The sequence below is a fragment of the Phyllopteryx taeniolatus genome, chromosome 10, assembly GCF_024500385.1.
Source record: "Phyllopteryx taeniolatus isolate TA_2022b chromosome 10, UOR_Ptae_1.2, whole genome shotgun sequence".
NCBI lineage: Eukaryota > Metazoa > Chordata > Actinopteri > Syngnathiformes > Syngnathidae > Phyllopteryx > Phyllopteryx taeniolatus.
The window spans coordinates 23130764-23153482 of record NC_084511.1 but is presented as its reverse complement, the minus strand read 5'-3'; the positions used below and the strand labels follow the sequence as shown (position 1 = coordinate 23153482).

The 22719-nt window shown below is 41.7% G+C and overlaps 2 protein-coding genes across 6 annotated transcripts in view; one reads left to right on the top strand and one right to left on the bottom strand.

Moving 5' to 3' along the window:
• Positions 1 to 22217, bottom strand: part of inppl1b (inositol polyphosphate phosphatase-like 1b) — a 41568-nt gene extending 19351 nt beyond the window's left edge. For 3 of the 5 annotated variants that reach the window (XM_061787045.1, XM_061787049.1, XM_061787048.1), the window contains exons 1-2: positions 22084 to 22217; positions 5758 to 6904 (exon numbers count right to left, since the gene is read on the bottom strand). In XM_061787045.1, the coding sequence (XP_061643029.1) occupies positions 5758 to 5894 (137 nt within the window). In that variant the 5' untranslated portion in view covers positions 5895 to 6904; positions 22084 to 22217. Of the gene's footprint in view, positions 1 to 5757; positions 6905 to 7003; positions 7573 to 22083 lie in introns of those variants that run through there. The other 2 variants (XM_061787046.1, XM_061787047.1) reach the window with 2 other exon arrangements.
• On the top strand, positions 15507 to 22534 carry arr3b (arrestin 3b, retinal (X-arrestin)). Its single transcript, XM_061787064.1, has 17 exons — positions 15507 to 15633; positions 15737 to 15762; positions 18118 to 18148; positions 18303 to 18363; positions 18453 to 18497; positions 18578 to 18771; positions 18859 to 18918; positions 18991 to 19067; positions 19144 to 19279; positions 19368 to 19452; positions 19561 to 19633; positions 19720 to 19857; positions 20025 to 20102; positions 20187 to 20210; positions 20290 to 20339; positions 20439 to 20584; positions 22133 to 22534. Exons 2-16 carry the CDS (start codon positions 15755 to 15757, stop codon positions 20444 to 20446), a joined length of 1068 nt encoding a protein of 355 aa, XP_061643048.1. The 5' UTR covers positions 15507 to 15633; positions 15737 to 15754; the 3' UTR covers positions 20447 to 20584; positions 22133 to 22534.
• The last annotated feature ends 185 nt before the right edge of the window (positions 22535 to 22719 follow it).

Below are 22719 nucleotides of genomic sequence, written 5' to 3'. Positions count from 1 at the left end.
AGTAAACTTCAACTGGGAGTGCCAGATAAACAGCCTGAAACAAACACACTTTGCGTCTCATTCTGAGACCTGTGCAAGGCAGAGAGTGAGATTAGATGCTAAGGAATACTTTAGAGAGTGAGTTTTAATAAGTTTGTGTGTTTTAATTTTTTTTAAAGTATTTAAACCATGTGGGAGAGGTAAAACTACCATGATTGAACAAGTCATTTTTGAACTTTTTCTGAAAAACACAGCAAGAAGACTCCAGACCACCCCAACCACCCCCAAAAAAACAAATAATAATAAAATAAATTTTTGCAAACAAATAGGTGCTTTGCTCTTGATATTGTGACAGTAATTTAAAAAATTACTTGGGTAAGTATGCTATTATGTTAACGATATGGTCTCTCTATATATCTACCTGCTATAAGTGGGTCTCGAACGTATCCTCTGCGATAAATAGAAATTAAATGTAGTACATCAAAAATCCTTTCTTTACAAATAATGTTCACTTTTGATTGATACTGTCAGAGAGTTAATTAGTTAATGTTTATTATTGTGGTTGTAGTTTGCAGTGGTCAAAACTATTTTACTTGAATGTCAGACCACAAAAGTATCGCTATGATATAGGTTTATCAATACTGTTTCATGAAAGATATCTCTCATATGTATTGGTTGACTTTCATAAGACGGGTAAAGAGTACAATCGCCATTCCTTATGATGTAGTGCAGTTCTACACCACTGCAAACGACCAATATAGTCACAAATATTTTTATATGATAATCTCCCAGACAGATCTGCACTATTTAGTTGTTTTTTTTTAGATCATACGCCCAAAATAAGCTAGATGAGAGAATACAGGGGAAAGAGGGGGGGAAAGGGAGCGGTGCGGGTGGACCGGCTCAGTCTTCAGGAATGTGGCTGGCGCAGGCTGAAGACCAGTCAGCATAGTGTGGTCACTGGAGCTCCCGCCCTCCTCCATGGGGCCCGAGGGAAGAAAGAATCAGTATGATGGGAAAAGGGGATTTTTTTTTTTTTGCCAGCATTTACAAGTGGCTGACGTTGAAAGTGATAATCTTATAGTTGTCTTGGAGGTGAAGCCTCTGAAGTATTTTGTAATTGGGGACAGAAATGTTTGAGCATGTTTCAAATCTTTAGGTTCACTTGAGCTCTTGGAACTATTTTAGCGAAGTGCATCCTCTTTTAAACTAGCTCAGTTTTATGTGGGTCATGTCAGTTATTCAAAAATATGTTTCAGACAGGTTCAGCAGAATAATAAAACAGTTAACCATAATGAAGAAATCATTTTGAGTACAGCTATTTACAGTATGCCTCACCGAAAAAAAAAATAATTTTAATCAGGAAAGAACAAATAGATTACGGCACCATTCAAAAGTTTGGAGTCACTTTTTTTAAAGAAAATCAGATTTTTTTTTTCAAAATAACATCACATTAAATTAATTAGATAAATAGTTTACAATATGGTTAAAAAAATAATACAAAATGACAGTGTTTTCTTTAAAAAATGAAAGGACATTTCCAGGTGACGCCCCAACTTTTGACAGATAGTAATATAAAAAACAAAACATCTAGGCCATATTTCCAACTTAAACACCTGAACACTAGACCTATATTGTATTTGGTAACTGCCCAAATGTATTGTATTGGGAAATGTTAAAGTTAGTTGGTACATATCAATGGCTACAAATTTGATTTCCCCAAAATTGCAACACTAAATATAAGTCTACTGTATCCTGAAAATCTACAAGTTAAACTCACTTAAACTTAGATTAGATTGAAAAGTAAATAGCAACCACACAGTTCAGTTAGCAAGCTAACCTCACCTGCACAAACATTAGCTCTGGCCTTTTCATTGGAATGAATGACAACATCCACAAACAGATCCCGTACCTGAAACACTTTCACATTTCTAAGGGGTCCTTTTAACCTCAACACGCTACGACCATTTTGTTTGGAGTCACACTTGAGTCGCAGTTGCATAAAAGTGTGTTGTTTTAGCTCGTTAACGGCGGGCCAGGGCTGCTCATATTAAAGAACCTCCTAAGCTCCCTCCTTGAGCTGTCACCTTATCGTGGTGGAGGGGTTTGTGTGTCCCAATGATCCTAGGAGCTAAGTTGTCTGGGTCTTTATGCCCCTGGCAGGGTCACCCATGGCAAACAGGTCCTAGGTGAGGGACCAGACAAAGCACAGCTCCCAAAACCCCCATGATGACAAAGAATTCAGGAAGACGTTTTCCCTTGCCCAGACGCGGGTCACCGGGGACCCACTCTGGAGCCAGGCCTGGAGGTGGGGCTCGAAGGCGAGCGCCTGGTGCCCGGGCCTGCTCCCATGGGGCCCGGCCGGGCACAGCCCGAAAGGGTAACGTGGGTCCCCCTTCCCATGGGCTCACCACCTGTGAGAGGGGCCATAGGGGTCGGGTGCAGTGTGAGCCTGGGCGGTGGCCGAAGGCAGGGACCTTGGCGATCCGATCCCCGGCTACAGAAGCTGGCTCTAGGTATGTGGAATGTCATCTCTCTGGCAGGGAAGGAGCCCGAGCTAGTTTGTGAGGTCGAGAAGTTCCGACTAGATATAGTCGGACTCGCCTCCACACACAGCTTGGGCTCTGGTACCAGTCCTCTCAAGAGGGGTTGGACTCTCTTCCACTCAGGAATTGCCAATGGTGAGAGGCGCAGAGCAGGTGTGGGTATACTTATTGCCCCTCGACTCGGCGCCTGTACGTTGGGGTTCACCCCGGTGGATGAAAGGGTAGCCTCCCTCCGCCTTCGGGTGGGGGGACGGGTCCTGACTGTTGTTTGTGCCTATGCACCAAACAGCAGTTCAGAGTACCCACCCTTTTTGGAGTCCTTGGAAGGGGTGCTGGAGAGCGGTCCTGCTGGGGACTCCATCGTTCTGCTGGGGGACTTCAAAGCTCATGTGGGCAATGACAGTGATACCTGGAAGGGCGTGATTGGGAAGAACGGCCCCCCCGATCAGAACCTGAGCGGTGTTCTGTTATTGGACTTCTGTGCTCATCACGGATTGTCCATAACGAACACCATGTTCAAGCATAAGGGCGTCCACACCTGCACTTGGCACCAGAACACCATAATGTCGCAGTTCGATGATCGACTTTGTGGTCGTGTCATCGGACTTGCGGCTGCATGTCTTGGACACTCGGGTAAAGAGAGGGGCGGAGCTATCAACTGATCACCACCTGGTAGTGAGTTGGCTGCGATGGTGGGGGAAGATGCGGGTCCGACCTGGCAGGCCCAGAATCCCTCGTCAGAAGCAGTTTCAACTGCCACCTCGAGCAGAACTTCACCCATTTCTCGGGGGAGGCGGGGGTCATTGAGTCCGAGTGGACCATGTTCTGCGCCTCTATTGCTGAGGCGGCTGACTGGAGCTGTGGCCGTAAGGTGGCCTGTCATGGTGGCAATCCCCGAACCCGTTGGTGGACACCAACGTTGAGGTATGCCGTCAAGCTGAAGAAGGACTACTATCGGGCCTTTTGGGCCTGTGGGACTCCTGAGGCAGCTGATGGGTAACGGCTGGCCAAGCGGAATGCAGCTTTGGGGGTCGCTGAAGCAAAAACTCGGGCATGGGAGGAGTTCGGTGAGGTCAAGAAAAAAGACTTTCAGACGGCTTCGAGAAAATTCTGGTCCGGCCACTCAGGAGGGGAAAGAAGTGCATCACTAACACTGTGTATAGTGGGAATGGGGCGCTGCTGACCTCGACTCGGGACGTTGTGAGTCGGTGGGGAGAATACTTCGAAGACCTCCTCAACTCCACCGACACGCCTTCCCATGAGGAAGCAGACTCTGGGCTCTCTGAGGTGGGCTCTCCTGTCTCTGGGGTTGAGGTCACCGAGGTGGTTAAAAAGCTCCTCGGTGGCAAGGCCCCGGGGGTGGATGAGATTCGGCCGGAGTTCCTAAAGGCTCTGGATGTTGTGGGGCTGTCCTGGTTGACACGCCTCTGCAACATTTTGTGGACATCAGGAACAGTGCCTCTGGATTGGCAGACTGGGGTGGTGATCCCACTTTTTAAGAAGGGGGACCGGAGGGTGTCTTCCAACTACAGATGATGTGGTTCTGTTCACTTCATCAAGCCGGGATCTCCAACTCTCACTGGAGCGGTTTGCAGCAGAGTGTGAAGCGGCTGGGATGAGAATCAGCACCTCCAAATCTGAGACCATGGTCCTCAGTCGGAAAAGGGTGACGTACCCTCTCCGGGTCGGGGATGAGATCCTGCCCCAAGTGGAGGAGTTCAAGTATCTTGGGGTCTTGTTCACGAGTGAGGGAAGAATGGAACAGGAGATCAACAGGCGGATCGGTGCAGCGTCTGCAGTGATGCAGACTTTCTATCGGTCCGTTGTGGTAAAGAAGGAGCTAAGCCAAAAGGCAAAGCTCTCGATTTACCGGTCGATCTACGTTCCTACCCTCACCTATGGTCACGAGCTGTGGGTCGTGACCGAAAGAGCAAGATCCCGGATACAAGCGGCCGAAATGAGTTTCCTCCGCAGAGTGTCCGGGCTCTCCCTTAGATATAGGGTAAGAAGCTCGGTCATCCGGGAGGATCTCAGAGTAGAGCCGCTGCTCCTCCACATTGAGAGGAGCCAGGTGAGGTGGCTGGGGCATCTGATTCGGATGCCTCCCGGACGCCTCCCTGGTGAGGTGTTCCGGGGACGACCCAGGACACGCTGGAGAGACTACGTCTCTCAGCTGGCCTGGGAACACCTCGGGATTCCCTCGGAAGAGCTGGAGTAAGTGGCTAGGGAGAGGGAAGTCTGGGCGTCCCTGCTAAAGCTACTGCCCCCGCGACCTGACCTCAGATAAGCAGTAGAAAATGGATGGATGGACCCACCTAAGCCTGTATTATTGTCACTCTTTGACACGTGACCTTGAGTTTGTAAACACAGGTGAGTGTTTGAATTGGAATTTCCATGCTCTGGTCATGCTGAGGATGTCAAATCTAACAAATATAGTAAACCCGTGCTATTCGTGGAGGCTATAGACCCGAGCCCTGCACCAAATAGCGTAAAAAAGGGAGTAATTCACTGTTTATGAAATATTCTTAAGAGGTTTATAATTGCCTATATTAATAGTTTAAATCATAAATATACCACAAACTACAATCCCATTAGCTTGAGCTTTTTAATAGCCGCTGAGCACAACAAAAACTCACAACAACCCAGGCGAAACTTAAGCTCCTCCATACAAAGATCTTAAACAGTCAAGATTCACTTCGATTCGACTTCAACATAATGCCTTGACAACAATTACTACTGTTCTAATAGCCAGGGCTTTGGATGCATCTTGTGGCATAAGGTCACTACAGAAAGAGCACAAAAATACACCCAAAAGCTGAGAATACACCTGATGCTTATTGCACTCTGTTTATGCTTACTGTACATTGCTTATTTGCTTCCTTCTTAGTCCATTTATACTTATATATATATATATATATATATATATATATTGTTACAATCTATGTTTCATGTTGCACCACTGAACCAAGAAAAAAATCCTATAGTAGTTGTGAATGTACCGTTCACTGACAATAACAATAAATCCGATTTTGTGGATAGGTTCCACAGAAAAAATGCGAATTGGTAAATTTGTGAACAGGTGGGGATTCACTGTAGAAGCACTTCTACGTGATATGCCGAAATGAGTTTTAAGAAACATTATCCCACCATTTAAAATGCAATTTTTTCTGATGGTGAGGTTAAATGATAGTTAGTAGTTGGTGTAATGTAGTAGTGTGTATAATGTACTCACAGTAGGCACAGAGCGTAAGCTTCTGGCACAGATTCACTGTCTCTGACTAGGAAGCTTCCATCCCTCCCGGCCCGTGCCAACAAGTCCTCTGCGTGCACACGGCTGATGTCACGGTGATACCATGCTGCTGTCGCCATGGCAACCGATGCTGGGAGACAGTCTAATGTAGGTAATCCACATGAGGAGAGTATCAGCGGTAACGCATCCTTCAAAGGGTATCACCTGGATATCATGTGTCTTTTCCTGTGATCCACGTCAATCCAATTTATATTAACAAGTTCTTCCTGGGTCCCTGTTTGTCCTCACCCCACATTGGCTGCATGGGAATGGGTAAAAAAAGGGAACATCCAAACAATGATGGATGTTCAGATGGAGCTCCAGTCGTCTTTGTATAGAGAGCCTGTTCCGCTTCTTGGCTGCCAGGTGTATGTGTTTGCCTATTCCAGCCGCAAGGAAGAGGAAAAACAGCAGGAGCAGCCAACTTTCTAGCCCAACCACAAACACAAGTCCTCTTCTTGTCGTCCCAAAACAAAAAGTCCATATGCAAACAGGGAAAGAAATGGCAAAACAAACCAACCAGGCGTCTCACACACAGAGCGAGACAGACATACAGACAGACAGTGCCCACACACTCCCAAGTAAAGAGCAATAGCAGAAACGTACCAGATGCAACTCAGTCAGCACTAAAAGCAGACATCCAGGCATGCAACCAGAATCCAGATTAATTCAAATGATTTCCCAGCTCCGATGCCATATAAGGGAATAGGAGTAAGCGCCAAAATGTTCATCTGATGACTGTACTCTTCTTTTCTGGAGCCTGATTCCTTTTAGAGGGAGTCTGGTCAGATGTGGCTTCCTCCTGGGATCTCACTTTCATGCCGGTGTTTGTCAAAAGCGTCCTGTCCACACTGGCGTGGCATCCAGTGGTTGCTCAAGCGTGTTGTCAGAGCAGATGGGTGGTGAGGGGGGCGGTTGAAGACAGGAAGAGACGACCCCTTTGGAACGCAGCGTAGACAGAGGAGGTGACTTCACATTCCAGATGACCGAGACCATAGTCGGGAGAATTCTTACAAGGAGCTGAACTTCACCAGCAGTGTGTGAAATAGCAGATCACTTCCTCTGCCTTAGGCCCTGCCCAGTCTCTTTCCTGACATTCAAAGAGAAAATGTGTTAACAGATGTGCCTGGCAAACCCTCACTTTTATTTACTGCTTATTCAGGGATTTCATTTATGGATTTGTACTTACTTTGTTTTTGTTTTCCCCCGAAATGCTCCCGTCCCATATTGCTTTTTAGTTTAGGGGAAAATAGCAGCCAGCATATGGTTATGATCAACCCTGACGTTCTTATTTTTGCCCGCCTAGAACATCAGCCCTCCTACTTCCCTCCTTCTCTGCTAGCCGGAGCGCAGAACTCAGTGGGACGCTGCTTGGCTTCATATTTGCTCTGCAAACTCGTGCTGTACTCAGCAGAAATGCAACGACTGCTAACACAAGCCCCCGTAAAAAAAAATAAAATAGACATGGACACAGCATTAGAATGTATTGAGCCCTGTATAACTATAAATACATGATTGTCTACCATGAAAATTCCACCTACCTGGCACCCTCCTATTCTTTATCATACTTATCAAGAATTTTCAAACTGTGTGGCACACCTCCATTGTCATCCCTCCTGAAAACCCCATTTATGGCTGCAATTCCTTCATTATAGCAGTGTTTCCCAACTTTTGTTGAACAAAGGCACAGATTTTACATGAGAAAAATCTCACACCACCGGACAATATTGTCACAAATTTCATATGTACGGAAATAATGATGATCTTGTCTCAATTTACTCACAAATTTTCTTAGTGTAAAATCTGTACCTGTTAAACAGAAACCAATTATTCAGTTATATGAATGGCAACAGGTGGAAGCACAGGTTTATTGTACCTTTGGCGATCTAATGGAAGAGGATTTAATTGTTCAGCCTGTCACTTACATAGCTGGCATAGATAGATGAACTAAGATACATTATTTTGACTACCGGTAAATAAATAATCATTTTCCTACGATGCATTCTTAGACCCCTGGGTAAACTACATCATTAAGTAGCATTCGCTACCTCGAAACCTCATATTAGGATCCTCATAACTTGAGTAACCCCAGTATAAATAAATACATACAGTGTCGAGAAAAAGTATGTACCCCTTTCTAAAGTTTTTTTTTTCGCAGTTTCCCCACTTTAATGTTTAAGATCATCAAACAAATGTAAATAGACAGTTTTGAAATGGTGAGTGTATTTATTAAGGGAAAACAAAAATATTCAAGGCTACCTAGCCCTGTGTAAAAAAAAAAAAAAAGTACAGTAATTGTCCCCTAAACCTAATAACTGGTTAAGCCACCCTGAGCAGCAACAACTGAAATCAAGCTTTTTCTATAATTAGTCTTTCACATTTCTACAGAGCTATTTTGGCCCACTAGTCATTGCAGACTGTTTTAATTCAGCAACACTGGAGGGGTTTTGAGCATGAACAGCCGTTTTAAGGTCGTGCCAAAGCATTCAAGTCCGGACTTCGAGAAGGCCACTCGGAAACCTTTTTTTGTTTTTTGTTATTTTTTTGTTTTTTGAGTTGCTGGTGCTTTAGATTCTTGTCCTACTGCTGAACCCAAGTGCGCTTCAGCTTGAGGTCACAAACTGATGGCCGAACATTCGCCTTCAGGATTTTCTGGTAAAGACCAGAATTCATGGTGGCATCAATCACAGCAAGTCATCCAGGTCCTGAAGTTGCAAAATAGCCCCAGACAATCATACTACCACCACCGTGTTTGACTGTTGCTATATTTTGTTTTGTTTTTTCTCTGAAATGGTGTGTTACATTTAAGCCAGATGTAACGAGACACACACCTCCAAAAGGTTCAACATTTGTCTCGTCAGTTAATAGAATATTCTTCCAAAAGTCTGTTTTGAGGTTTTTTTGCAAAAAAATAAGACAAACCTTTATGTTATTTTTGGTCAGCAGCAGTTTTCGCCTTGTAAGTCGGCCATGGATGACATTTTTACCCAGTCCCTTTTTATTGCTGAGTCATGAACACCGACCTTAACTGAGGCAAGGGAGGCCTGCAGTTCTTTAGATGTTGCTCTGGGTTACTTTGTGACCTCTTGGATGAGTTATCGCTGAGCTTTTGCTCTTGAGGATACGTTTTGTAGACTGTCCATTCCTGGGAAGGTTCATCTCACTGTTCCATGTTTTCTCAATTTTTGGATAATGGCTTTCACCTTAGTTCACCGGTTTCCTAAATCTTTAGAAATGGCTTTGTAACCCCTCCCAGACTGACAGATGTCAATTACTTTATTTCTCATCTGTTCCTGAATTTTTTTTTTATCGTGGCATTCTGTTGCAACTTTTGGGTCTTTTGGCTGATTTTATTTTGTCAGAAAGGTTCTATTTAAGTTATTTCTTGATCTAGCAGGTTCGGAGGTAATCAGGCTTGGGTGTGGTCCGTGAAAATTAACTCAGCTTTCTAAAACATGTGATTAGCCACAGTTAATTCATGATTTAACAAGGGGGGCAATTACTTTTTCACACAGGGCCGGGTAGTTTTTATTAGTTTTTCCCTTAATAAATAAAATGACCATTTAAAACAGCATTTTATGTTGACTTGGGTTATCTTTGTTTGATATTTACATTTGTTTAATGATCTTAAACATTAAAGTGGGGAAACTATGCAAAACAAATTACACGAATTTGAGAAGGGGGCAAATTCTTTTTCAAGGCACAGTATGAAATGTTTTATTGATTGTTTCTCTGACTTCAGGTTCAGACACCAACAGTACTTCTGTTACAAATAGCAAATTTTTACATGCGTCGCCAAATGTCAGAGATTCATGTTTACTGGAATGACTGAATGTCACAGTCTGCCATGTTCTTTATCAGTCTATATGTCGATGTTGTGGCAATAGACGATGTATTTTACTTGTGGTTTCACCCCCGTGGAGGAAGCAAATTTCTAATTTGGGTCTGTAGCTGAGAAAGCGTGGGAAAGACTGGTCGAGAGGAACCGACATTTCTGTGGTTTAAATGAGGCATTGTTTTAACTGAACCAAGCTCATTGTGTTACATTACACAAACTGATCCTTAGTCTAGACTAACTATCTTGACCAGATGCTCAAAATCCAGAATACATAGTTTATTATTGTTGCGAGACATACTGTAGCTGTATGAGAAAGTGAGTCTCTTATGGAGTGGTGTGTGCTGGTCTCAGCAAACAGCGCAAGCGCAGACTAATCAAAGCAGAAGAGTATGAAGCCCTTGTGAAGAGACGAGCACGAGTAACAGTCCCTCATAGTCTTTAGACAACAGTCAGGCCTTCATGAAGCAAGTTCCTTAAAGACAAACCAGTCTCAACAATTGTGAAAAGAAGACTGCAGGACAAATATGGGCAAAGTCATGGCAAAACTGTACAGTGTCTGATTTCAAAATATTTGCTGCGGATAATATGAAAGTATTGCTTCGTTTAATTTAGCAATAGAACTTGTTCCTGTTATGGCAACAAAAGCTACATGACCGCCTAAGTTTAACACGCTGAAGCTCATGCTTACTAAAACGAGGTCATTCCGAGGGGCTGTAATATGTTGGGACAAACAAAGTTGCCCATCTAAATTAAGTGTGAGCCTAAAAAAGCTCCATCTTAACCATAAGGGGATTAAGGGACTACTGTATATTTGACCTCGTGCAGGCACAACTAGGGAAAGCTAATTCAAGCAAAACACCAGGAAGGATCCTATTAAAAGATATACTTTACACAACACCCATCCATCCACCTTAACAGCTTCCTTTATTTGGGAAAAGAAAACAGCTTTTTCATGAGATGTGAAATGACTGACGGACAGTTTTAAGTTTAGGTAACCGTCTGTGTGCTGTTTTTCTGGCAAACTGAACGTGACTATAGTCTAGTAATGCCTCATGAGGTAAAAATGAAAAAAATGCATTCAATGTTGGTTTTCGGCCTTGCCGCATACATGTAGTGATTTCTCTAGATTCTCTGAACCTTTTGATGATATTATGAACCGTAGATGACGGAATGCCTAAATTCCTTGCAATTGTACATTGAGGAACATCGTTCTTAAACTGTTCAAGTATTTTCTCACCCACTTGTTCACAAAGAGGTGAACCTCGCCCCATCTTTGCTTGTGAATGACTGAGCAATTCAGGGAAGCTCCTTTTATAACCAATCATGGCAACCACTTGTTCCCAATTAGCCTCTTCACCTGTGGGATGTTCCAAACAGGTGTTTGATGAGCATTCCTCAACTTTCTGAGTCTTTTTTGCCACCTGTCCCAGCTTTTTTGGAACGTGTTGCAGCCATAAAATTCCAAGTGAATGATCACTTGCTAAAAACAATGAAGTTTATCAGTTTGAACGTTATACATAAATATTTTGTCTTTGTAGTGCATTTAATTAAATATAGGTTGAACATGGTTAGGTTGACCATGATTTGCTGCGGATAATATGAAAGTATTGCTTCGTTTAATTTAGCAATAGAACTTGTTCCTGTTATGGCAACAAAAGCTACATGACCGCCTAAGTTTAACACGCTGAAGATCATGCTTACTAAGACGAGGTCATTCCAAGGGGCTGTAATATGTTGGGACAAACAAAGTTGCCCGTCTAAATTAAGTGTGAGCCTAAAAAAGCTCCAGCTTAACCATAAGGGGATTAAGGGACTACTGTATATTTGACCTCGTGCAGGCACAACTAGGGAAAGCTAATTCAAGCAAAACACCAGGAAGGATCCTATTAAAAGATATACTTTACACAACACCCATCCATCCACCTTAACACCTTCCTTTATTTGGGGGGAAAAAAACAGCTTTTTCATGAGATGTGAAATGACTGACGGACAGTTTTAAGTTTAGGTAACCGTCTGTGTGCTGTTTTTCTGGCAAACTGAACGTGACTTTAGTCTAGTAATGCTTCATGAGGTAAAAATGAATAAAATGCATTCAATGTTGGTTTTCGGCCTTGCCGCATACATGCAATGATTTCTCTAGATTCTCTGAACCTTTTGATGATATTATGAACCGTAGATGACGAAATGCCTAAATTCCTTGCAATTGTACATTGAGGAATATCGTTCTTAAACTGTTCGAGTATTTTCTCACCCACTTGTTCACAAAGAGGTGAACCTCGCCCCATCTTTGCTTGTGAATGACTGAGCAATTCAGGGAAGCTCCTTTTATACCCAACCATGGCAACCACTTGTTCCCAATTAGCCTGTTCACCTGTGGGATGTTCCAAACAGGTGTTTGATGAGCATTCCTCAACTTTCTCAGTCTTTTTTGCCACCTGTCCCAGCTTTTTTGGAACGTGTTGCAGCCATAAAATTCTAAGTTAATGATTATTTGCTAAAAACAATCAAGTTTATCAGTTTGAACATTAAATATCTTGTCTTTGTAGTGTATTCAATTAAATATAGGTTGAACATGGTTAGGTTGACCATGATTTGCAAATCATCTTTTTCTGTTTTTATTTATGTTTAACACAAAGTCCCAACTTCATTGGAATTGGGGTTGTACATTAGCTGAATTGAGGCCAACATTGTCATTATCCTTGACTGTAAAGGTGTCAAAATCTTCCACAAAATCCATCTCATTCATTAATTAATCCATTACACTTGGCTGAAGAAGTGTGAAAATCCAGCAACGATCTACCCACAGATTTTCCAAAGAGGCCTTGTGCCAAATGAGTGAGTGACGCACGGGAAGATAACAGTAGGTATGGGTCCTGACCCAAAGGCCAAGTTAATAACCACCATGAGACTGGCATCACTAAACACTCCATTAGGTACACACTCTAATGAAATCCAAAGCCATAACTGTTGATTCTGCTCATAAAAAGACCATATTTTGCACCATTGATTTAACAATACTATTATTATTATTGCAGTTGGACTGGATCATACTGAGAGATGGATCAAGTTTGTTGGTTACCATATAGCCTTTTTGGGGTTAGGGTAGTTTCCCTTAATATATACCAGTCTGACAATTTCTACCAAATGAAGTGTCCATGAGTTTTGATAATTAATAACCAGCAACATTTTTAAGGATGAACATTCCAATATTTTGCTCATATTTACTATGAATATATTTAACACCAACTCATAACCTATGATAATAGAGCCAAACTAAAAAGGAAAGTGTAAAATTACTAACAAAAAGTCATAATTATACCACAATAAAGTCATATATTTCTTAAGATAAAAGTCCTAATTTTACGAGGAGAAATAGTCAAAATTTGTGACTCGATGCCAAAATATTATACAACCCCAATCCCAATGAAGTTGGGACGCTGTGCTAAACATAAATAAAAACAGAATACAATGATGTGCAAATCATGTTCAACCTATATTTAATTGAATACACTACAAAGACAAGATATTTAATGTTTAAATTGATAAACTTGATTGTTTTTAGCAAATAATCATTAACTTTGAATTTTATAGGTGCAACAAAAGCTGGGACACGGTCATGTTTCCACTGTGTTACATCACCTTTTCTATTAACAACATTCAATAAACTGAGGAAATGTTGGGAACTGAGGACACTAATTGTTGAAGCTTTGAAGGTGGAATTCTTTCCCATTCTTGCTTGATGTACAGCTTCAGCTGTTCAACAGTCTGGGGTCTCCGTTGTCATATTTTACGCTTCGTAATGCACCACACATTTTCAATGGGAGACAGGTCTGGACTGCAGGAAGGCCAGTCTCGTACCTGCACTCTTTTACTACGAAGCCACGCTGTTGTAACACGCGCAGAATGTGGTTTGGTATTGTCTTGCTAAAATAAGCACGGGCGTCCATGAAAAAGACGTTGCTTGGATGGCAGAATATGTTTCTCCAAAACCTGTATGTACCTTTCAGCATTAATGGTGTCGTCACAGATGTGTCAGTTACCCATGCCATTGGCACTAACACAGCCCCATACCATTACATATGCTGGCTTTTGAACTTTGCGTACATAACAGTCCAGGTGGTTCTTTGCCTCTTTGGCCCAGAGGACACAACGTCCACAATTTCCAAAAACAATTTGAAATGTTCACTCGTCGAACCACAGAACACTTTTCCACTTTTCATCAGTCCATCTTAGATGAGCTTGGGCCCAGAGAAGCCAGCGGCGTTTCTGGGTGTTGTTGATAAATGGCTTTTGCTTTGCATAGTAGAGTTTCAAGTTGCACTTATGGATGTAGCGCCAAACTGTATTTACTGACATTGGTTTTCTGAAGTGTTCCTGAGCCCATGTGGTGATATCTTTTACACATTGACGTCGGTTTTTGATGCAGTGCCGCCTGAGGGATCGAAGGTCACGGGCGTTCAATGTTGGTTTTCGGCCTTGCCTCTTACATGCAGTGATTTCTCCAGATTTTCTGAACCTTTTGATGATATTATGGACCGTAGATGATGAAATGCCTAAATTCCTCTCAATTGTACGTTGAGGAACATTGTCCTTAAAATGTTCGACTATTTTCTTACACACTTGTTCACAAAGAGGTTCATCTTTTCTCGTGAATGACTGAGCAATTCAGGGAAGCTCCTTTTATACACAATCATGGCACCCACCTGTTCCCAATTAGCCTGTTCACCTGTGGGATGTTCCAAACAGGTGTTTGATGAGCATTCCTCAACTTTCTCAGTCTTTTTTGCCACCTGTCCCATCTTTTTTGGAACGTGTTGCACCCATAACATTCTAAGGTAATGATTATTTGCTAAAAACAATCAAGCTTATCAGTTTGAACATTAAATATCATGTCTTTGTAGTGTATTCAATTAAATATAGGTTTGAAAATCATTGTATTCTGTTTCTATTTATGTTTAACACAACATTCCAACTTCATTGGAATTGGGGTTGTATATATATATATATATATATACACACAAATTAAATGTAAAAGTCAGACCACCATCCACTGTCTCTCGCTTAAGACCTATCGTATACTGATATTGTAATATCATGAAAGCCTCATTGTCGGCCATGAGTGCATACAGTTTTTTGAGGTTGTAGTAGGTGTATTTGATTGACAGTTGACATTTGAGTGGGGCGGGTAATCCGCACATTCAGCGGGCACGCCCACAGTGTCTGTGAGCGGAGACAAGAGCTTGATTTTACTTTTACAATTTTGAAGCCTCATTTGGAGATTTCTTTAGAAATTCAAATTTTGCAAGGTTGTTTTCAACAAAGTCTCATTACTTTAACAGCAATGAATCCCACTGTTATTTTATTTTTATTTTTTTAAATACCTCCACTGATTGTATGCGGCTTGGTAATTGACCATCTGTCGCCTTGGTTGCCATAACAACCAAATCCAACTAATACCACTCTTAAAAGTCCCTTAACATTCACGCATGGCCTAGTCACAAGGCTATTTTAGAAGATTGGTCGGATTCTCGTAGCACTTTAAAACCCATCATTAAATATGATTATTAGAATTACACCTACACATGATTTGCGACTGGGTTTTTTTTGTTTCATCATCAAAACTGTTTCTCAATAGGGAAATACTAACTGTATTATTTACGCTATGTGGCATAGAATTCGGCAGCACAGTTAAGAAAGGGACATGGCCATTCATCAAAAAGGCGGGCCCAGGGCTTTTTCTTTCAAAGTCACATAACTCGTACATTATTTTTACTCACTGCGAGCACCAAAACCGCAATGTTGTAATCAATTAATCAGATTTAGTCTAAAAGAACCTTCTTTGAAACGCGGTTTAAGCCGAAGAGATGGCTGTGGAGGTCAAGGCTCAAACTATAAAGGTGACAGGGAGGGAGTGACCGACACACACTGCACATTGCCAACGGACACATACAGTACATTACACAGGAGAAGACTGACAAGAGGTGAGTGAGTTTATTCTCTTAATGAGGCAATCTTAATTAAATGTCATGATGTAGGAGATACTGATATTTGACTTAAATTTGTTTATTTTCCTCACATATGCAGACAGCCTTCACCTTCAATATGTCAAAGTAAGTGTTTGGATAATGTTCCATCTATTTATGGATGGTCACTAATACTGTGTATTGTATTTTTAATATATAATTATGTTGTTCAAGACATTGTAACCATCCACTCATTCAGCTTAATGATGGATACCATTTAATTAAAGGAACAAGACATGGTAAATTATGTGGGTGCTGGAAATGAAAACTTCCTGTCTGATAAGACTGTTAAACACAAACAAAGTACAAATCATTCAAGATCAGTTTTTGAATATCAAATCAAGGTGTTGACTCATGGCAGTTACTGGAATTATGCAGGAATTAAATCAGTAATTAATTCATTAAAATTATTTTTTTTTTTTATCAGATTTGTTCATGATTTGACCATCGTGTCTGTGTGGCATCGCTAACACCTTGTTGCGCTCGTATGTGGATAAATCCTGATTATGTCGGATTGTGTTCATTCGATAGATGTCACCGAGCATGTCTAAGAAACAGCAGGGAAGGTTTTAACAATGTTAATTGGCACACAACATACGAGAAGACCACGGAGGATTAAATGTTTTCTGCAGGCTTTACATGAGCACAAGATTACCTTGTAAGGTTATGTCATACTTGTAATAGTGTGGGGATAGTGATGAATAATTTAACACAATTGCCAGTAAAATAGGACAACTCTGCATAACAATACTGATTCGGGACATACAGTGGGTACGGAAAGTATTCAGACCCCCTTAAATTTTTCACTTTTTTCTATATTGCAGCCATTTGCTAAAATCATTTAATTTAATTTCTTTCCACACAGCACTCCATATTGGCAGAAAAAAACGGAATTGTTGAAATTTTTGCAGATTTATTGAAAAGAAAAACTGAATCATACAGCCATAAGTATTCAGACCCTTTGCTCAGTATTTTGTGGAAGCACCCTTTTGAGCTAATACAGCAATGAGTCTTTTTGGGAATGATGCAAGTTTTTCACACCTGGATTTGGGGATCATCTGGCATTCATCCTTGCAGATCCTCTCCAGTTCTGTCAGGTTGGATGGTGAACGTTGGTGGGCAGCCATTTTCAGGTCTTTCCAGAGATGCTCAATTGGGTTTAAGTCGGGCTGTGGCTGGGCCATTCAAGAACAGTCACGAAGTTGTTCTGAAGCCACTCCTTCGGTATTTTAGCAGAGTGCTTCGAGTCATTGTCTTGTTTGAAGGTGCACCTTCGGCCCAGGCTGAGGTCCTGAACACTCTGGAGAAGGTTTTCGTCCAGGATATGCCTGTACTTGGTTGCATTCATCTTTCCTTCGATTGCAACAAGTCGTCCTGTCCCTGCAGCTGAAAAACACCCCCACAGCATGATGCTGCCACCACCATACTTTACGGTTGGATCTGTATTGGACAAGGGATGCGCAGTGACTGGTTGTCTCCACACATGCCACTTAGAATTAAGGCCAACAATTTATATATTGGTCTCATCAGACCAGAGAATCTTATTTCTCAACATCTTGGAATCCTTCAGGTGTTTTTTTTAGCAAATTCCATGCGGGCTTTCATGTGTCTTGCACTGAGGAGAGGCTTCCGTCGAGCTACTCTGCCATAAAGCCCCGACTGATGGAAGGTTGCAGTGATGGTTGACTTTCTAGAACTTTTGCGATCTCCCGACTGCATCTCTGGAGCTCAACCACAACATCTTTGGGCTCTTCGTTACCTCTCTCACCAAGACTCTTCTCCCCCAATTGCTCTTTTGGCCGGACGGCCAGCTCTAGGAAGGGTTTCGGTCGTCCCAAACATCTTCCATTTAACGTTTATGGAGGCCACAGTGCTCTTACGAACGTAAAGTGCAGCAGAATTTTTTTTGTAACCTTGCCCAGATCTGAGCTTTGCCACAATTCTCTTTCTGAGCTCTTCAGGCAGTTCCTTTGACCTCATTTGCTCTGACATGCACTGTGAGCTCTAAGTTCTTATATAGACAAGGGTGTTGCTTTCCTAATCAAGTCCAATCAGTATAATCAAACACAGTTGGACACCAATGAAGGTGTAGAACCATCTTAAGGATGATCAGAAGAAATGGACAGCACCCGAGTTAAATATATGAGTGTCACAGCAAAGCGTCTGAATACTTATGCCTGTGTGATATTTCAGTTTTTCTTTTTTAATAAATCAGCAAACATTTCAACAATTCTGTTTTTTTTCCGTCAATATGGGGTGCTGTGTGTACATTAATGAGGGAAAAAATGAACTTAAATGATTTTAACAAATGGCTGCAATATAACAAAGAGTGAAAATGTTAAGGGGGTCTGAAAACTTTCCGTACCCACTGTATGATTGAAAGGATGGCACTAGTCCTAGTAAAAGTGTCTTTGAATAAAAGTCTGTTTCTTTCTGCTCCAGAGTTTTCAAGAAGACCAGCGGCAATGGGCATGTAAGTGGCCTCTGTCATATAGTTATTACCAAGCACCCTTGGGGATAGGAGGAGTGAGACTGTGCTTTTCCATATTGCTTAAAATAACCCTAAAAGTCTTGCGACACGGTGAAGGAGTAACTTTTCCACATGCTTGCGTTTCCATTTTCCTCAGATTGCCTTGTACTTGGGGAAAAGAGACTTTGTGGACAATGTGGATTCAGTGGAAGTGGTTGGTGGGTGTCAAAGTTCATCCCTCCTTGCACGTACTGTGTAATTTTGTTTCCATGGAGACTAATGCCAGTGCATCTTTTCTCAAACGCAGATGGAGTTGTTAAAGTCGACCCTTCTGGACTTGATGGCAGAAAAGGTACTTAATTATCACTGTTAATAATTGCAGTTTTACAGAACCAGATTCAGCGCTCAAGATGGTGTATTTCTCTTTTGTAGTATTCATATACCTTGCTTGTGCCTTCCGTTATGGAAGTGAGGATTTGGACGTGATTGGGCTGTCCTGCAGGAAAGATATCTGGATAAATCGTGTTCAGATCTATCCGCCCACAGATGGCAATGCAACACAATCACCAATGCAGGAATCCCTCATGAAGAAGGTCGGCGAGCAAGGGTGTCCCTTTGCCTTCCAGGTGAGGGAGATCTCACACTTTTTAGCCCATAATCACAATTAAATGTATTCCCCATCTTGACGCGTGGCTTGTTCCTCCTGGTTTCAGATGCCAACAAACATCCCCTGCTCCGTTTCCTTACAGCCTGGACCAAATGACGCTGGCAAGGTACTGCAGTTGACGTTTTTCATTTGTACTTATTACCCACTTTAAAATTCGCTCCACCCCATTCCTCTGCAGGCTTGCGGGGTGGACTTTGAGGTTAAAGCGTACATTGCCAATGAAGCAAACAGTGCTACCGAAACCATTGAAAAGAAGTACGTATGTCCAGTGTTTCTCCTTTCAAGATGGTGTTGGGTTAAGAGCAGTTAAAGTTAAACAAGTCTGCCTTAGGGACACTTGTCGCCTGATGATTCGAAAAATCCAGTTTGCACCAACCAAAAACAACGACGGACCGAAGGCTGAAATCACCAAGCAGTTCATGATGTCAGACAAACCCGTTCACATGGAAGCCTCACTTGACAAAGAGGTGGCTGCCTATTATTTTTGCATTAGAACCTGACGATAACGTTACAATAGTAATATGTAGATGAATCTGATTGCGCCCCTGTTTACAGGTCTATTACCACGGTGATCCTATCACTGTCAACGTAAAGGTCAACAATGAAACCACTAAAGTTGTGAAGAAAATCAAAATCATAGGTGAGGATAAGGACTTTGTTAAGCCTGAATTGAGACTGATTTTTAAAAGGTGAAGCAAGGGGCAATCCTAATAATAATAAAGTTGTTGTTTTTTTTATCCTCGTTTAGTTGAGCAGCTGACAAATGTGATGCTATATTCGTCTGACACTTACACAAAGCCTGTATGCACAGAGGAGTTTGGGTAAAGCTTGTTCTCACATGCTGATCAATCATGCCTTAAAATGAAGATATTGTTGTCATACACTGTTGTCTACTTTGTATACACAGAGAGACAATTAACGCCAACTCCACATTCCAAAAGTCTTTCCAAGTGACCCCGCTCCTGGCCAACAACAAAGAGAAGCGAGGACTGTCAGTGGACGGGCAGCTAAAAGACGAGGACACAAACCTGGCGTCCACTACCTTGTAAGCCACATCTCAGAGCTTTTGGACGGAGGGCTTACGCTGAGCCCAGCGTAATCATCCTCTTACTGGGTGGTGGTGATACATCGCTACGTTGTGTCATCTACTTATTGGGTCTTAAGACCAAATCCTCAGTCTGTGAAAGGTCAACTATTCCTGTCTTCCCGCAGGAGTCAGGATAATAAGGAGATGCAAGGAATTGTCGTGTCCTACAAAATTAAAGTCAACCTAATGGTGTCTGGTGGAGGGTAAGGTTTAAGTACATGTCATGATTAAGGTTGTGTCACACTATGCAAACTAAGTGTTTATTTGATTGTTTGCCTCCACAAAAGCCTGCTGGGGGGGCTGACATCGAGGTAAATATAAGTCTGCTTCACTTCTGAACAGAAATATTTACATATACATTTTTATTAATACACATGGCTTGTTTTCCAGTGACGTCACAGTGGAACTCCCTTTGACGCTGATGTCCCCAAAGCCAGCAGGTAAGCTCAGCGTCATTCATACAATTTTCTAATTGAAATACATATAAGAGCCATTTCATTGAGTGTTTTTTTCCCCCTCTCCAACGCGTCGTATGGCAGAAGTGTAAGTAAATCCCAGAACACAAACTAATCCACTTGGTATTGTGTGTTGCTGCAGCGATGAGTTGTTTGATACATTTTCTCTTTTGTGTGTTTGTGTATTTTATGAACCACAGCCAATTGGACTAAAGCCCTCTTTAGTTCAGGTGAGGCCATCTCAGGTGCAGCATATTCTGCTACAGTGCCAATGTCCCAATCTCTCTTATTGATGATACAACTGTAAAAATATGTTAACCACTAATTATTTTCAAAGGTAAAAAACATCAAAACACTCAGTGTAAGATCATCTCTGGCTAGCTTGCGAGCCAACATTTTAACGGTCAAAAATATGTTTACTAGTGTATATAGTAAAACAGGAACAGAGTCCCAACTTTTGTGACATGACAAAGGCATAATGCCATTTATCGACAGCATATAAATAACATTCTTGATGACCACACATACTGTATGTAGAAAAAAAGTCAACCACTGTTAATATCAAAGGAAAAAAACACTAGTGTAGCAGACACAGTAAAACCCTGCTATTCACAGGGGAGGGGGACCAATCCCTTCCGTAATAGCAAAAAAAATTTTTTTTATTAATTTTGATAAAGTAATTGACGCTCCCCCCAAAAGGTTTCAAGTTGATAGTTTAAAATAACCATAATTAGAGCACAAACATTGCCATCAAAAAGAAATTAATTATTGCCAATTTTATATTCAAATTTTAAAAAAAAACAACTTTAACCATAACTTTCACTAACAACCCAGGCTAAATGTAGCTCCTCCCCAACATACAAAGCTCTTTGGCCCTCCGCACACAGAGCGACACGGCATAATGCGACTGAACTGTCGCACAGTGTCTGAGGTTCTGCCAGTAATTTTCATGAGTATCCTATCGTCAACAACTAGTTTTGCTGCAATTCAAAATGTTAATTGCAGATGAATTGCATTGCAACGTTGCAGATGTAATGCTCAATCAATAACGCCATGTTGTATCACATAATGTTTCACGACAGAGAAATTGTACATGTGGCTAAAAAGCAATGCATGGAGAGTCTCTGCCGCCAAAGTGTCAATGAAGTGCAGTCAGTGAATTGCCAACAGCCTCTAAAATAGCCACACACTCTCCTTTCCTTGTATTAGTATAATATAGCTACAGCGGCCAGGGGCACCTGCTTCTTCCTTCAAAGAATCGTGCCACGTTGTTTGTAGTTCAATAAAAATGATCATATGTGGTGCCTCAAAAAGTTGTTGCCCGATAAGAACAACAGTTTTGCCATTGCAGCAAGTTGGTATGTGTGTGAGGGTCAATCGCCAGGTGTGCGGGTGTGAGTTGCCGACTTTTAGTCGCAATCGCCGTAGCTTGGGGTGCAGAGGCCTTAGTCTCTGAGTTGAGATATCACTCCCACATACTTCCGTTACACCAATTACTAATTTCCTATTAGACAGGGTTTAGGCACCATCCTGTGGCATTACAGAAAGAGCACAAAACTATGTGAATTGGTGAGTCTTTCATCTTTCAGCAAATAGCTGTGGACAGGCTCACTGAAAAAAATAGTGAATTTGTGAATAGCGAATTACGAATATGCGAGGGTTTCCTCTACAAAATGACAAAAGTACTGTGGCAACGAATTTCATATAGACAGATTAACAATTACAGTACCTTGACGTGGACTCCCAAAAACCCTCATTTCCCCATGTCGTGATCACAGAACAAACATCGACATTGAGCCCGTGGACGAATGAGAGACGTCGCCTGAAGCAGACAACAGAACAACAAAGGAACTCAACGACAGTGAAGAAAAATCTCACTGTGCCCTTATACACACACATATGTAATCCTAGAGGTAACTCTGTGAGAGCATTGCAGATTCTGAACTCTGTGTGATGTTCAATAGCTTTTGGATAGAAATAAACAGAAATTGTTGCTTTGACTCTGGAAATGTCTCCTAGTATAAAATGTGAACTTTTCTTTCAAATTGTTGTGACTTCCAAATGTGCTCTTTAGCACTACAACATATAGAGGCAAATGTGATGAGTGAATGTTCATACTGTGGGAATGTTTTTCTTTGTTTAGAAACAATAGTAGGGAATAAAAAAACATTTACAAATCACCCAGTGTGCTGTCAGTTTTCTGTTATATACCCAGCTAATGTTCTTAAAGGTAAAATAAGAAATGTACCATTTATTTTTGTATGCAAATAGTTGGGTCTAATGAGTGCCTACCCACCAAGCATGTGTAGAATTAAACAACTAAGTAAATCTTTTATCTGCTCATTTATGAAAACATGTCTTTGAG